We start from the raw sequence: 17,230 nt of genomic DNA, 5'->3' as shown, positions 1-17,230 counted from the left end.
ATTAAATTATTTTTTAGTATTATATTTAATTTAATATAAATATAGAGATTAAGAGATAGATTTAGAATTTAAAAAATTAAATAAGGATATTTTTAAAAAAAATATTATTAAAATTTTAGTTTTATTTTTTAAATTTTAATCTTTTGTATTTTCACTTTTTAAAAATATTTAAGGGACTGAAATTTTGTGTTTTGAGACTGATATTTTAGTTCTAATATTTAACCACCAAATATAATAATGAGTTCGAGTCTTTCATTTTCAATCTCAAATTCTAAAAACAAACAATACCTAAAGGAATAACCAAGTCATCTTTAAGAAATGACTAAATCTATTCTATCGTAAATATTCCAATACTAGAATATTTTTTTAAAATCTAATCTCATATAAAATCTGTTTAAAATTTTTGCTGACTCAGATATTAGAGTTTTTTGTAGATATCTCACTACAATCTAGATGTATACGTTGGATAAACAACTGTTTTGACGAATAAGCCAGAATTCTCACCCAAAAATATTTAAATTTTACGTCAAATCCAAATTCACTTTAATTTTAAACTAGGCAATTAATTAAAACAAAAGAAATAATGCAAATATTTTATTATTAATTATATTTAACCTAGTATGGAAAATAAAACAAAAATTTTTTACAGATGCTGAAATGCGTGTATATATAAAAAACTGATATATATGTTGGGAGACTTTTTTTTAATAATATTGGGCCGAAATTGATGTAATCTACTAAAATGGTAAAAAACTTGTGTTTAACGTTAGTGATGGACTTAGAAAATTTATGTCAGAGAGCAAAAATAATATACATTACTATTAAAAGATATATTAATTCAAATTTTTAAAAAATAAAAGTGCACATTAATTATTTGTATATAAAAAAATTAAAAAATTACATATAATAAAATAGAACGAAAGATATTTTTTGAAATATTTTTCTATTACTATTTTTATCTAAATTAGTAAATTGATCAATTGACTTTAAAAATTTATATGCAACATAATTACATATAATAAAATAGAACAAAAGATAAATAAATAAATAATAAGGATCACTAAATTAACAATAAAATAAAATATATAAATTCATGAAGAAAATAAAAAATTAGATTAATACCAAAATTATAATTACTTGAATTAAAATTTACAATTAAAAATATTAAAAAGAGAAACAATGAAATTGAACGATACATAGAGTTATAAAGAGTTATATTAAAAAATAGAAAATTTAAAATTTACTTTTTAAGGAAGAGAAGATGACCATTAAAAAAGAAATAGAAAAAAAAAGTTGAAAATATGAAACTAAAAAGAAGATTTAAAAGAATAAAAAAGTGGTGATGACTGAAATTTGAAAATGAGAGAAAACTAAATTTAATTAGATTAACTAATAGTCAAAATAATAGAAAGATAAAGTAGATTTAAAAATTTACATAATTAAACTTAATTTATTTGTAATGAAGTCATTTAAAATTTAAAATAAGACATATATATATATATATATATATATATATATATATATATATATTAAAAGAAAATTAAAATAAGAGTGGAGGCAAGTGCCCCCTTATCACACTAGGTAAGTCCGTCCCTGTTTGACGGCGTTGTGAAAATTTTTGATGACTACAAAAAAACGTTATTGCTGTTTTCTCATCCACGTTATTATCATTTTCGACAAAACGTCTCAATTTGCATAAAACGTTAATGATTATGCATGACTAACACGTGGTTGACTAACTCTCTCTTTTTAGCGTGAAATTTTTTCACCCTAACAACTATCTTCTCTTTTCTATTTCTTCTTCTTCTCTTTCTAATTTCACAAAATGGCTCTCTTTTATTATTGTGATTCTTATCCCACTAAAACAAATAAATCTGCCAAAAATAAACAAAATGGCAGCACCTACTCACCAGTCACTACAACTAACCAAAGCCATCCAAGTAAATACTTGTATGTATTGGTTATTGCTTTTATTTTTTATTTTTTTACTTTGAAAACATTTTTAAAAAAAATAGTCTAACTAAAGTTTTGTTGTTAATTTTGTTGTTAACAGTAAGTTAATTAATTATTAATAGTAGTACGGGCATTAGTATAAGTGTGTGTTAGTGTTAGGGTTAGTTTTAGTAAATTAATTATTGTTAGTGACTTAGTGTTAGTGTTATTTAAAATAAATAATTATTTTTAAAAATTATATTATTTATGTATTAAATAGTTGATTATTATTAATGTTTGATCTTTATTATTGATGATAGATAAAAGATATTCTTTGTATACTAGTGTTCATACCCTGGCCCAATGATAAAGGCCCAAGTCCAAATAAAAGGCCTAATCCGAAGAACTGAGCCTTGCTAAGTACCGACCTTCATGCTAAGAAGTCGGTGCTAACTACGACTTACTCTAAAGAAGTCGGACATGAGATTAGCTGGCAGATAAGCACTCATTCAAATGAGTAACCTCCCCTAAAATCTCTCTAACCGCTTCAACAAGCCATATCTTAACCTCCCTAAGATAGAGGGACGGTTAACACCCAAAAGATATGGCATTACTCCAACGGTGGTTATTGGCTCACCACCATAAATACACTGACACCCCTCAGGTATCTCTAAGCCCAATACTCTCTAGACCTGCTAACACCCTTGCTAACTTAGGCATCGGAGTGTCTTTGCAGGTACCACCCCCATTCACTCACGTACCACAAGTCGGAAGGAGGCTCCTGCGAGCGAACCTACTCGAAAGCCACCCTCTGCAGACAATTGGGCCAACCAACGCCATCCATTCTCTTAATCTCCGGTTACCCACCGTAACATTGGCGCCGTTGCCGGGGACCCGAGAGATCATCCATCGATGGCGGACAGATCCCACGAAGAAGGCCATGTGGAGACAGACTCTGAACAAGAGAATCTGGACACAGGCAATAACGATGTGGATTTCACCCTCCACCAGGAAATCGATAATCAACACAGGAAAGGCACCTCTGGAGTAAAAAAACCCAAAGGTAAACTCCTCAGAAGGGCGCGAGTCAGAAAAAGAAGGACCACCCCATGTAACCGAACTCATGGGACTAGTCCACAGCCGCCTGGAGCAGTTAGAGCAGGAGCGAGAGCGGCAAAAGGAAACTGAAAAGAGCCTAAAAGATGAGATGGGACGACGAAAAGAGTTAGAAAGAAAACTCTTAAAGTTGGAATCCTCCCTCAAAAGCCGCAACTCCCGTGACGAACAAGAAGAGCCACCCTTAGGTGGGGAGGATCCCTTTAGCGAGGACATAATGAGGGCTAAAGTTCCGAGGAACTTCAAAAGCCCTGATATGGACCTCTACGATGGAACCACGGATCCAAAGCATCACCTGAGCAACTTCAAAAGTCGGATGTACCTAGCTGATGCTTCCGACGCTACGCGATGCAAAGCCTTCCCGACCACTCTATCGAAAGCAGCGATGAAGTGGTTCGATAGCCTCCCCTCGAGGTCGGTTACTAGCTTTGAAGACCTCTCAAGGAAGTTTTTGATGAGGTTCTCAATCCAGAAAGACAAAGTGAAACATGCACCGAGCCTCCTGGGAATAAAACAGGAGGTCGGAGAATCTTTACGAGCCTATATGGAAAGGTTCAACAAAGCATGTTTGGAGATTCAAGACCTGCCCACAGAGGCAGTCATAATGGGATTAGTCAATGGACTTAGAGAAGGTCCCTTCTCGCAGTCCATATCTAAAAGACATCCCGTTTCTCTAAGTGATGTACAGGAAAGAGCTGAAAAGTACATCAATATGGAGGAAAACGCCAAGTTAAGAGACCTGAGTTGGCGACCTGGGCCCCCTCCCTCAACAAAAGAGAGGGAGAGGGAAACCAAGAAAAAGGAAGAACTCGGTCTCGAAAGGCCAAGAAAATATCACTCTTATACTCCTCTGAAAGTTTCCACAGTGGATGTATACAGAGAGATTTGCAACACTGAGAGACTGCCACCCCCTAGACCCATTAAAAATAAAAAAGGGGGAAGCCGCAGTGATTACTGTGAGTACCATAAAATATATGGTCACTCCACAAACGACTGCTACGACCTCAAGAATGTGATAGAAAAGCTGGCTAGAGAAGGTCGGCTTGATAGATATCTCATAGAAAGGTCGGACAGTCATGGAAAGAGAAAGCGAGATGATATGGATAGAAGAGACCCACCACCGCAGACTCCAGAGAGGCATATCCATATGATCTCAGGAGGATTTGCGGGAGGGGGACTTACCAAATCCTCTCGCAAAAGACATCTCAAAAGAGTCTACCAGGTCGGGGAGGAGTCACCCGACCTTCCTACCATTTCATTCACAAAAGAAGATGCGCAAGGAATAATCCCTGGACACGACGATCCAGTGGTAATAACTATGATCCTAGCAAATGCCCATCTCCACAGAACCCTAGTAGACCAAGGAAGCTTGGCGGACATTCTTTTCAAGCCTGCTTTCGACAAGCTAGGGTTAGATGAGAAAGAGTTAAGAGCCTATCCCGACACCCTATACGGATTAGGGGACACGCCAATAAAACCACTAGGATTTTTGCCCCTTCACACCACTTTTGGAAAAGGGGAAAAATCAAAGACTCTGAGCATAGACTTCATAGTCATTGACGTGGGGTCAGCATATAATGCTTTAATCGGCAGAGCTACCCTTAATCGACTCGGAGCTGTGGTATCCACTCCCCACCTCTGCATGAAATTCCCGACCTCAGCGAGGATAGCAACGGTAAGGGGAGACCAAAAATTGGCAAGGAAATGCTACAATGAAAGCCTAAATCTGAGAGGGAAGGGCAGAGAAGTTCACACAATAGAGCTCGGTGGCGCAAGGGCCAGAGAAAAGCTGCGACCACAACCGGGAGGAAAAACCGAGGAGATACAGGTCGGTAAAGAGGAAGGGAAAAACACTTATATAGGAGCCAACCTAGGGGAAACTCTAAAACAAGGGTTGGCTAAACTCCTAAGAGACAATTCCGACCTCTTCGCCTGGAAGGCCTCTGACATGCCTGGGATTGACCCCGAGCTCATGTCCCACAAGCTCTCGGTTTATCCAGGGTCCCGACCTGTACAACAAAGAAGACGCAAGCTCGGGCCAGAACGAGCCCTAATAGTAGAAGAACAAGTACAGGCGCTTCTGGAAGCTGGCTTCATCAGAGAAGTCAAGTACCCAACATGGCTAGCCAATGTAGTGCTGGTCAAAAAATAGAATGGCAAATGGAGAATGTGTGTCGACTATACCGACTTAAATAAGGCATGTCCCAAGGACCCTTATCCCCTACCAAGTATTGATACCCTAGTGGATTCCAGCTCGGGGTACCAATACTTATCGTTTATGGACACCTACTCGGGATATAATCAAATCCCGATGTATGAGCCAGACCAGGAGAAAACATCATTCATCACACCCAGAGCTAACTTCTGCTACGTGGTCATGCCATTCGAATTGAAGAATGCAGGAGCCACATATCAAAGGTTGATGAATAAAGTGTTTTCCCCTCACCTAGGGACCCTAATGGAAGTATACGTCGATGACATGCTGGTAAAAACCAAGAAGGAAGTCGACCTCCTGTCAGATCTCTCGCAAGTCTTTGATACCATAAGGCTGCACGGGATGAGATTAAATCCCGCAAAGTGTGCCTTCGCGGTAGAGGCAGGGAAATTTCTAGGGTTTATGCTAACACAAAGAGGGATTGAAGCCAATCCCGACAAGTGTAGAACCATCCTAGAAATGAAAAGTCCGACTTGTTTGAGAGAAGTCCAGCAACTCAATGGCCGACTTGCAGCCCTCTCTAGATTTTTGGCAGGATCGGCACTAAAATCCCTTCCACTATTTTCTCTATTAAGAAAGGGATGCCAGTTCGAATGGACTCCTGAATGCGAGGAGGCGTTCCAGGAGTTCAAAAAGTTTTTAAGCCAACCTCCTATCCTAACCCGACCAGTACCTGGGAAAGACCTCGTCCTGTACTTATCCGTAGCGAATAAGGCTGTCTCATCAGCCCTGATAAAAGAAGACGAGGTCGGACAACATCCAGTCTACTTCATCAGTAAAGTTCTACAAGGCCCAGAACTAAGGTACCACAAACTAGAAAAGTTTGCCTACTCCTTAGTAGTAGCCTCACGAAGGCTACGGCCTTACTTTCAAGCTCACACAATAAGAGTCCGTACGAACCAACCCATGAAGCAAATCCTCCAAAAGACGGATGTTGCAGGGAGAATGGTTCAATGGGCAATAGAGCTCTCCGAGTTCGACTTAAGATATGAAACTCGGACGGCGATCAAAGCTCAATGCCTCGCTGACTTCGTTGCAGAATACGCAGGGGATCAGGAGGAAAAACCAACTACATGGGAACTCTATGTAGATGGATCCTCCAACAAAACGGGAAGCGGCGCAGACATAATATTGGTAGATGAAAGAGGAACCCAGATAGAGGTTTCCTTAAAATTTGAATTTCCGGCTTCAAATAATCAGGCAGAATATGAAGCCTTGATTGCCGGACTAAAACTAGCAGAAGAAGTCGGTGCTACAAAGGTGATGATATACAGCGACTCACAAGTGGTGACCTCCCAGATAAGCGGAGAGTACCAGGCAAAGGACCCAAATATGAAGAAGTACTTGGAAAAAACTTTGGAGTACCTTGGGCATTTTGCAGATACCGAGGTTAAACACATAACTCGGGATTTAAACAGCAGAGCAGACGCCATATCCAAGTTAGCAAGTACCAAACCAGGAGGGAACAACAGAAGCCTGATTCAAGAAACCCTCCAAGAACTCTCAGTAGCAAAAACAGAAGACAAGCAAGAAGTACTTGAGGTAATCGGTTTAAACCTCGGATGGATGAATCCCCTAGTCGAATACATGAAATTCGACATCCTCCCTAAGGAGGAGAAAGAAGCTAAAAAGATCCGAAGGGAAGCACAACACTACACCTTGGTGAAAAATATTCTCTACAGAAGGGGGATATCAACACCATTGTTAAAGTGTGTACCAACCTCAAGAACCGCCGAGGTACTGGAGGAAGTACATAGTGGGATCTGCGGAAATCATCTCGGAGCAAGGTCGCTAGCCAGGAAAGTAATCCGAGCTGGATTCTATTGGCCAACCTTGCAGAAAGATGCCACAGAATTTGTGAGAAAGTGCCAACCATGTCAGATTCATGCAAATTTTCACGTGGCTCCACCAGAAGAGCTCATCATTATCACTTCTCCATGGCCTTTTGCAAAATGGGGAATGGATTTGTTAGGTCCTTTTCCCCAAGCGCCAGGACAAGTCAAATACCTGATCGTGGGAATAGATTACTTCACAAAGTGGATAGAAGCAGAACCATTGGCCACCATCACCGCTCAAAGAAGTCGCAGGTTCCTCTACAAAAATATCATCACAAGATATGGGATACCTTACTCCATTACTACAGATAATGGAACCCAATTTACCGACGCTACCTTCAGAAGCTTAGTAGCCAGTATGAAAATCAAACACCAGTTCACCTCGGTGGAGCACCCACAAGCCAATGGGCAAGCCGAGGCAGCCAATAAAGTCATACTGGCAGGGCTAAAGAAGAGATTGCAGGAAGCAAAAGGAGCTTGGGCAGAAGAGCTCCCTCAAGTGCTATGGGCTTACAGGACAACCCCCCAATCCGCCACGGGAGAAACACCTTTCCGACTAGTTTACGGCGTAGAAGCCATGATACCAATAGAAATCAATGAGCAAATCCCAAGGGTAATTCTCCACGATGAGATCGGAAACGTACGGGGACACAAAGAGGAGCTCGACTTGCTCCCCGAGGTCCGAGAAGATGCCCAAATAAGAGAAGCAGCATTGAAACAAAGGATGACCACAAGATATAACAAAAAAGTCATTCGAAGAACATTCATCACGGACGACTTGGTCTTAATCAGAAACGACATTGGAGTCAACAAATCAGGAGAAGGAAAGCTCGCCGCAAATTGGAAGGGACCATACAGAATCAATGAAGTTTTAGGAAAGGGTTATTATAAAGTAACCGACCTGAACGGCACTGAGTTACCAAGGTCGTGGCATGCTTGTAATATGAAAAGGTACTATAGTTAAAAGCGAACTCTACTCCCTGATGTACTCTTTTCCCAACTTCATGATTTTTTCCCAAAAATTAAAGGGTTTTTTCTGGAGAAGGGTTTTTAATGAGGCATCATAGTAGAGGCTAAGGGAAAATAGGCTATTAAAACCCTTAGTAGCAAGAAGGTACCTCCCCAATTAATAAAGATCTTTTTCATCCATAATATCTCTTATAAACTCCTTTTTATTTTTATAAGTCTTTCTACGAAACGCGCCGACGTAAGCTCGACAAAACGTGAAAATCCCATGAACCGACCTAGATGGTCGTCAGGATAAAACGACGAGGTACAAGTCGGCGTAAAGAGGTTATATAAGCCGATCGTAAATAACTCAGAAACAACTCGACTCGTAAGTCGAAACAAGACTCCGAGTAGAAAAGCTCGAAAACACTTCGACTCAGAAGTCGGAGTGAAAAATCGAGCAGAATAAAATGCATCGCAAAAATAACCTAAGTCATGAGAACCCAATAAAACATGGTTGGGTGTAAGGAATAACAAAAAGAGATTGAAAAACCTAGGGAAAAGTTTAAAGGCTCCCAAAAAGTCCTTAAACAAAAAGGCTCGGAAAAGCAGACGAGCCAATGGAAAAGGTTTTCAAAAAAGATCAAGAGGACTTTGAAAAATCAGAAAAGCATACACGCGTAAGGTAACTTAAACCCTTATTCAAAAAAGGGTATTTATTATGTTAATTTAAAAACCCTTATTTAAAAAAAGGCATTTGCTAAAATATTTTGTTTGCGGCCTTAAAAGGCCAAAAGAAATTGTTCAAACCACACAACCAATTAAAAATAAATAAAAGAGTTTAAAATGAGGAGCCCACAAGCCGGGCCCCCAAATAGCCATGCATCATTTTTTAGGAAGATCACCGCCACCGGAATCAGGAGGAACGCCACCAGAGGCATCCATGGGAGATGAAGAGATAGGAGGATCTACTGAAGAACTCGGAGCATCTTTAGAACGAGGAGGGGACTCAATAATCCTCTGCCCCCGAGTCTTCAATTCTGACTCGGAAATGATCACGGGGGCAGGAGGATCTACAATGGCGCCATCAATAACAACTTTATCAGGATGTAAAGGAGAAAGATCCAAGTCGGGAGCAATAACTCTGACCTGCTCCAGGAAGATCCTCCAAGACTCCTCGGCGCCATCAGCAATAGAGTCCTCCAACTCATCATATGCCTTCCGAGCATTCAACAGATCAGTCTTCACAGACACAAGGTCATTGAATAAACTTTGATAGCTGGCCTGCGCTGTTTTCCTCAGATCCATCTCCATGTTGCATTGGGCCTGCAGAACCTTCCCTTTCTCCCGGAGGGTATCTCTCTCCTCCTTCAGCTTGGCGATTTCCTTCTTCAACTCTCCCTCACACTCTTGGTATGAATGAAGCCTTCCTTCCAGCTCCTCGAACTTCGAGGTCATCCCTAAAGAGCTGAGAGGAGCCTTCTCAAAAATATCCAAGAGCTTGCCACAGACCCCCGCCGCTTTGGGACTCTCCTCAACCATAGTAGTAAGGTGGCTACGAACAGACATATCATCCATGCTTATACGAGCATGAGGATAGATATTCTTTCGGATGAACGCAAGAGCGTCCGCCTTAACCTCACCAGAAGAACCAGACTCTAAGGTCTTGCGCTTCTTTGGATCAGGGGAAGGTCGGACGACGGGGGGCGGCTGAGAGGAAGCTAAAGAAGAAATCACAATGGGTTTGGAAAGAGTCCCAACGTTCTGAGGAGGAGGAGGAGGAGAGATAACCCTGGCACCACCAGTCCGGGCGCGAGACTTGGCTTTGGCCTCCTGGACTCTCTGGTAAGATTCCTGAGCATTTGTCTTTGCCATTTCTGAAAAAGAAAACAATAGCTAAGGAATCAAACAAGTCGGAATGATCAGTTAACAAGTCGGGAAACTAATAAACAAGAGAAAACTACCTAGCTGTGCTTGGATAAAAGTCAGAGACCCTTGGAGAAACCTTTTAGTATCCAAATATAGGGCCCTCCCCCACACTTCTCGGAGGAACCCCACAATGGCAGCCTCTACTTCATCCATGTCATCCAGACCATATTTCTCACAAGGAGAGGCCTCCAGCCAGTATAAGGGAAAGCGAGGAGAAGAGTTATCATCCAGAAAAAAGGGGTGATGACCCTCTACAGCTTGCACTTTGAAAAAGAAATTTTTAAAGTCATGAAAGGACTCATCAAAAAGGGTAAAAATTCTCCGACCTTGTATGGCTCGGAAGGAAACCCATTGTTGTTTATTGTTTAGCCCACTAAAGGGCTTGGTCATATGAAAAAGATGGAAAAAGATTTTCAGAGAGGTCGGGAAATCCAGAGCATGGCTAATAAATTGATAAATTTTCAAGAAACCCCAAGAGTTGGGGTGAAGCTAGGTAGGGGCAACCCGACAATGCTGCAAAACAGACATCTCAAAATCTGAAAAAGGTAGAAAGACGCCCAGACGGGTGATCATGCACTCATACATAAAGAAGAAATGAGGAGCCGTTTCATTGGCTCTCCCATGGCAAACTCGGTCCTCTGAACCGGGGATAAGCAATTCATACTTAGGCTCATCCTCATCCGAAGTACAGAGCCGGTGGTGGGTGCGGAGGTGAGTAATAAACTCCGCATCAACCAACGGCTCCTCCCCTAGAACAGTAACATCGACCCAATCTACGGAGGCCATTTTCTTTTCCTAAAGAAAAATGAGGAAACCTACAAAGGGAAAAAGAAAAGAAAAATCAAAAACAAAGGTCTCTAGAGAGGAGAAAAAAGAACCAAGCAAAAGTCTACAAACCTATTTATCTACAAAGTAAAGGCATGCGAAAGGTGCGAAAGAGAAAAAGAAACTAACCTCTTTCCGAAAATGAAGGTTGGAAGAAGCAGAAGTCTCCAAAGCACAAGAACGCAGCACGAATGAATGAAGAACAAAGAAAGAAGAAATTTGAAAAATTGCAGAAACGAAAAAATGAAAGAGAGGGAAAGTATTTATAAATATGCTAAGGGGCATAATGGTAAAAGCAGGGCAGTCATTAATGAATGCACCGTTACCAAAGCCTACGCACATCCCTAACGGACACGATGCTTGATTAGACGTAACTGTCAGAACCAAAAAGACGCGGAAAAATCACGTCGGTCCTCCAACAAGTCGACTATGACCCCGAGTAAAATACTCGAACCCAAGTCTTATAGACCTTGGGCTCAAGTAGGGGCACTGTTCATACCCTGGCCCAATGATAAAGGCCCAGGTCCAAATAAAAGGCCTAATCCGAAGAACTGAGCCTTGCTAAGTACCGACCTTCATGCTAAGAAGTCGGTGCTAACTACGACTTACTCTAAAGAAGTCGGACATGAGATTAGCTGGCAGATAAGCACTCATTCAAATGAGTAACCGCCCCTAAAATCTCTCTAACCGCTTCAACAAGCCATATCTTAACCTCCCTAAGATAGAGGGACGGTTAACACCCAAAAGATACGGCACTACTCCAATGGTGGTTATTGGCTCACCACTATAAATACACTGACACCCCTCAGGTATCTCTAAGCCCAATACTCTCTAGACCTGCTAACACCCTTACTAACTTAGGCATCGAAGTGTCTTTGCAGGTACCACCCCCCATTCACTCACGTACACAAGTCGGAAGGAGGCTCCTGCGAGCGAACCTACTCGAAAGCCACCCTCTGCAGACAATTGGGCCAACCAACGTCATCCATTCTCTTAATCTCCGGTTACCCACCGTAACAACTAGTTTCATCAGTCGTATGTATTATTTGAAATTGGTCGAAACCACCAAATACTAATATATGCTATTTGTACAAAATATCTATGATTTTCTTTTGTCTTTAATGATCTACACTTTAAAAAAGTATATTCTTAAATCTTTTATATGTTATTGAAAAATGAACAACAAATCAACAATAATACATGGATTATATCTAGGAGGTAAAATCTAACTATTATAGTATATTTTTAAACTAATATTACTCTTTATTTTATACACTCATCACATTCATTCACAAACCTTTTTTACTCTCTAAATTGAGAATATTCTGTAGAACAAAACTCTGGTTACTCTATTTTTATGTAGAACAAAACTTTCATATTTTATTTTTACGTTTTAGCACAATGTAATACTTTTTTATAGTTAATTTTATATTTTTTATTTCTCTTAGCATAAAATATTGCTGTCATTTTTATAAAACGCCATTCATGTTTTTATTTTTTTTCAATACGTTAACGATGTTTTTACTGAAAAATATTTTAAAAATATGCCTTTAAATAAAATATTATTGACATTTTTCTTTGTGTCAATTAAAAAAATAATTAACATACAATACGTTGTTGACGTTTTGTATATAGTAAAATTAAAAAAACACAATATCATTGAATATCACACAAAGATTTATAATATACAAAAAAATGAACCATATGTTGAAAAAACCTATTTTATATAATAAACTTAAAAAAAAATTAATGATCAGTTAGACATAAATTAGACGGAGTATTTGGTAGGAAAGAGATCCTATAAGAAGGGACAATGCTTTCGTGCAAAACGTGTGATTTTTATTTTATTTATTATTCTTTATTTACCCCAAAGAAGTGTGAACAGAGCTTACAGCGCCAAGTTGGGGAGGTGGACGACCTCAGTTGAGTCAATGTTCTTGCTGCATGTTTCTTTATTTTATTTTATTGTTCGGAAATTGGATACGTTAGTTGAGAGAAATTGAGTAGTCACTTTCTTTGCTTTTTCTCCCTTTTTTGTAATTTCTTACTAATATAAATTGTTTCCTTTTCCTAACTTCTCTTTGTTCAACCTCATTATTCATTAACACAGAACAGAGGCCAAAACAAAAAGGAAGAAAAAGCAAAACCAAAAAAAAAAAAAGAGTGAAGAATGGAGAAAGCTATTCAAAGGCAGAAGGTGCTGCTTGAACATCTTCAACCCAGTGCCACGAACTCATCGTTCTCAATTCAACACAATCAATCAACTGATCTCACTGTAAGCTTATGTCTAAATGAATATATAATTCTTTCACTTCAATATATATTTTTTTTTTTGTGTTGCGTTTTTTGCATGTAATGAATGATTTTTGAATTTTTGGTTATTTGTTTCTGTCTGAGAAAGTATATTTGATCTTAAAATTGTAATAATGTAATTTGAATTAAACTATATGTGTATATTGTTCATATTTTCATAGTAATATATAATTAACTAACATAACTCCCATACCCATTTTTTCATGTTAGGCTTCAATATGTGCTGCTGGGAATTATGCTTTTGGGCAACCAGGTGTACCTAGAGATGATGATGTGGTGATTGTAGCGTAAGAATTATGAATTCCAATCATTTTTGTATTTTTCACTCCTGATATAATAATTTTATTGATGGGATTGTTAAACTTTTTGACTCGAGTTTCACTTGAATGCCAGTGCATACCGAACTGCCATTTGCAAAGCGAAGCGTGGCGGCTTCAAGGATACCCTTCCGGATGATCTACTTGCCTCAGTTTTGAAGGTGAAACCTAGAATCTTTTCAAATAAGGAAAATAATGAAACAAACATTTTCGAGTAGGAAAATGAAAACAATTTAGGGGTATGTTTGGTTGTTGCCTGGATGTAAAAATTGGGTGTACATTTTCATGGATGAATTTTATGTGTAAAGCTATACATGGAACTTATCCATGAAAAATTCCATCATATTTTTGTCCCCAACCAAACGTACCCTTAGTGAACATTTATAATGGTTAATGAATTGAAATTATCTATCTCGAAATGGTTTGGTTCAAAATGATCTCGAGATTCATTTCTTGTTTGGTAGTACTTTTGGTTTGATATAAGTTCTTATTTGTGGTTTCCATTTAGGCTGTAATAGAGAAAACAAATGTTGACCCAATTGAAGTAGGAGATATAGTAGTTGGTACAGTACTCGGACCCGGATCAGAGAGAGCAATTGAGTGCAGAATGGCAGCCTTTTATGCAGGTTTCCCCGGTATGTTTCTGAGAACTGATGGAAAAGAATGATGATTCATATGAAGTTTCTTACTGACTTCACTGAATGTAGTTGACTTCTATGTGATTTAACTAATGCTTGAATTTAGTAAGTATTTTAGTTTAATTTCCAATATATGACTGATTCCGTTCGATTTTCAATCAGAGGTGGTACCTCTTCGCACAGTGAATAGACAATGTTCATCAGGACTTCAAGCTGTTGCTGATGTTGCCACTTATATAAGAGCCGGGGTCTATGATATTGGTAAGAATGAATCCAGACTGTGAAATGAATGTGATGGTTTTTTCGGTTTACGGCCTAATTGTCCTGTGATTGACACAGGCATCGGAGCTGGATTGGAGAGTATGTCACAGGACAACATTTCAACTATTCGCACTGGCAACCCAAAGGTATAGTGGAGTTGTGTTTTTCAAATTCATATTTTGTTTGCCCTTTGAAACATAGTTTATTCAGTTTTTTATTTTATTTTTTATTGTTCTAACAGCTAGACACATTTAAACAAGCCCGTGATTGTCTTCTTCCAATGGGAATCACTTCTGAGAATGTTGCAAAGCGTTATGGTGTGACAAGGCAGGAGCAAGATGAGGCAGCTGTGAGTATGAGAACTGTATTTAAGATGCTAAGAATCTTTCAGAAGATTAACTTAATGTACAAACGCCTTTAATTTCCGTAATTAGGTTGAGTCTCACAAGCGTGCTGCAGCTGCAAGAGAATCTGGTAAATTCAAAGATGAAATTATACCAGTTTCTACCAAGGTAAGTGCCAACTTCCAATGTAAGTTTCATTGCAGATTTTGAAATGTTATAGTACTATTGTACTAAACTGTTAATGGTTTTTTCTGTAGATTTTGGATCCAAAAACTGGAGAAGAGAAGCAAATTATAGTTTCGGCTGATGATGGTATCCGGCCTAACTCAAATTTAATGGATCTAGCAAAGCTGAAGCCTGCATTCCAGAAAGATGGTTCAACAACAGCAGGTGCTGAAGAAATCTGTTAATGTTAAGTTTGTTACAGTTTAAATTTCTTTTCACATTTTCGTTCTCAGTTCTTATTTTTAATTTCAGGTAATGCTAGCCAAGTTAGTGATGGTGCCGCAGCAGTTCTCCTCATGAAGAGAAAAGTAGCCGTGCAAAAGGGGCTTCCGATTATTGGAACCTTCAGGTAGACAATAATCACGCAGAACAAGTAATTTTGTTATTAGTGGATCTTGAAACAGTTCAGCATATATTGTTCAATGTGTATCCTTTGCAAGTAGTATCCCTATAGTGCAGGTTTTATAATATCTGAATTCCACATTAATATATAGAAGCAGCATTTTAAGCTCTTAATTTGATTCTGCTCATTTAATTCCAAAGATGTCTACTAGATAGGTTACTTGAATTAATTCATTTCACAAATGAGTATAATTGTATTTAATTGTCTTAGCATCCTATATTCAATTATTGTAGGAGTTTTGCTGCTGTCGGAGTAGATCCTGCTGTTATGGGAGTTGGCCCGGCATTTGCTATTCCAGCTGCAGTGAAATCTGCTGGTCTTGAACTTCGTGACATTGACTTGTTTGAAATCAATGAGGTAGTGGTTTTACCAGTTGAAAATGCTAACCTAGAAGAACTATTTCTTTTACATTTAAGCAATTCAATGTTAATAAATCATATACTGAGAAATATAATGTTACGCAGGCATTCGCATCTCAGTTTGTTTATTCCTGCAAGAAATTGGGACTTGATCGTAACAAGGTCAATGTAAATGGTGGTGCTATTGCTCTAGGTCATCCTTTGGGCGCTACAGGTAACAATGAGATACTTTTATAGAAGCCTCCTCAAATTTACAGTTTGATAGGTTAAATTTATTAAACATTTGTCAGCTGATGCTGTCTTTGATATTCTTGGAATTGGTGTGTTTATTCATGCTACCATTTTGTGCCAGGTGCACGCTGTGTTGCAACTCTATTGAATGAGATGAAGCGTCGTGGCAATCGATTTGGTTTAATCTCAATGTGCATAGGTGAGTTCTTCTATTGGCCTTCTTTCTTCAACTCAAATGCTAGAGAACCTGTTGACCACTTAGGAGAAAAAACATAAACATATAAATCAGTTCTATTGTTTCAAGTCACCTGAACAGAAAATTCGTTTTCAATGAGAACTATATCATTAATGATGGTAGGTCAGTTGTGGAAATTCATTCAAGGTACAGTTGGAAAAATGGTCAAATTTGAAAGCGGCTGTTCTTGTATGCTGTTGCTGTGTTGCACTTTGTTAGTCTAGCTTATGTATAGCTGCAATTAGGTCCATGTAATTTACACAATTTTAAATGCAAACTAAGAAGAAAACAAACAAATTATTGCTACATGCTTGTGTGAGTTTAAGATGGTTTCATGTCCTTGCTTGGTGACACACTAACATCATTGAAATGTGCACAATTTCAGGGTCAGGCATGGGAGCTGCTGCTGTATTTGAAAGGGAGTATTGAAGATTTGTGCAAGTTTAGTCATTATGTTCTTGATATTACATGATTTGAAGTGTTTTCATTTTGAATTAGGTTATGATCGGAAGGTTAAAACACGGGAGAGAAAAAGAGTAAAAGAGAATGGAATTTATCATGGCAAAAATAATTAAATAAATATGTCCTTTGATTTGTCACAGCCCATATAACTCTGTAATGCTGAAATTGTGTCCTAGCTTAAAACGTTTTTTATTTTATTTTAGTTTAGTTTATTTTTTCTTTAAGCCAACTAAAGAGGAAGGGAAGAGAGAGTGATAGACGGTACAAAAGTTGGCTAGATGTTGGTTTGAAAGAGTTAGTTCCCAACCTTTCTCTTTCAAGTATTACCATTAATAAAATTGCAAATATTATATTTGTTTTGTTTTCTTCTGTTCTTTTTAATATATAAGGATACGAGTAATATATATATATATATATATATATATATATATATATATATATATATATATATATATATATATATCAATTTAAAAGACAAATGATCTGTTTTAGAGACAATTATTCGTTAAATAATGCAGTTTGAAATTTATTTGTAATTGACAACTAAGAAGCGATAAGATCCGCACAAATATACGGATCTAATTTAATCACAAGTCCTTTTTATAAACCATATGGAAGTAATGCTTCACTTTTGAAAAATTG

The 17,230-nt window shown here is 38.2% G+C and overlaps 1 protein-coding gene across 1 annotated transcript; it reads left to right on the top strand.

Annotated features, from left to right (window-relative positions):
* Positions 1-12,630: 12,630 nt before the first annotated feature.
* On the top strand, positions 12,631-16,953 carry LOC112747542 (3-ketoacyl CoA thiolase 1, peroxisomal-like). The gene is made up of 14 exons (XM_072218642.1): positions 12,631-13,075; positions 13,324-13,400; positions 13,507-13,591; positions 13,939-14,065; positions 14,231-14,329; positions 14,408-14,475; positions 14,571-14,678; positions 14,764-14,841; positions 14,931-15,063; positions 15,151-15,247; positions 15,535-15,658; positions 15,766-15,874; positions 16,013-16,090; positions 16,512-16,953. The coding sequence occupies exons 1-14, from the start codon at positions 12,971-12,973 to the stop codon at positions 16,553-16,555; spliced, it is 1,332 nt and encodes a 443-aa protein (XP_072074743.1). The 5' UTR covers positions 12,631-12,970; the 3' UTR covers positions 16,556-16,953.
* The last annotated feature ends 277 nt before the right edge of the window (positions 16,954-17,230 follow it).

Source organism: Arachis hypogaea, chromosome 2 (assembly GCF_003086295.3).
Source record: "Arachis hypogaea cultivar Tifrunner chromosome 2, arahy.Tifrunner.gnm2.J5K5, whole genome shotgun sequence".
NCBI classification, from domain to species: domain Eukaryota; kingdom Viridiplantae; phylum Streptophyta; class Magnoliopsida; order Fabales; family Fabaceae; genus Arachis; species Arachis hypogaea.
Note: the sequence above shows the minus strand (reverse complement) of the source record. Positions and strands in the feature narration are given on the sequence as shown.

Coding starts and splice junctions, on each gene's coding strand:
- LOC112747542 (XM_072218642.1), top strand. CDS start 12,971: ATGGAGAAAGCTATTCAAAGGCAGAAGGTGCTGCTTGAACATCTTCAA. Junction 14,476..14,570: donor TTCGCACTGGCAACCCAAAG/GTATAGTGGAGT, acceptor TTGTTCTAACAG/CTAGACACATTTAAACAAGC. Junction 14,842..14,930: donor TTATACCAGTTTCTACCAAG/GTAAGTGCCAAC, acceptor TTTTTTCTGTAG/ATTTTGGATCCAAAAACTGG.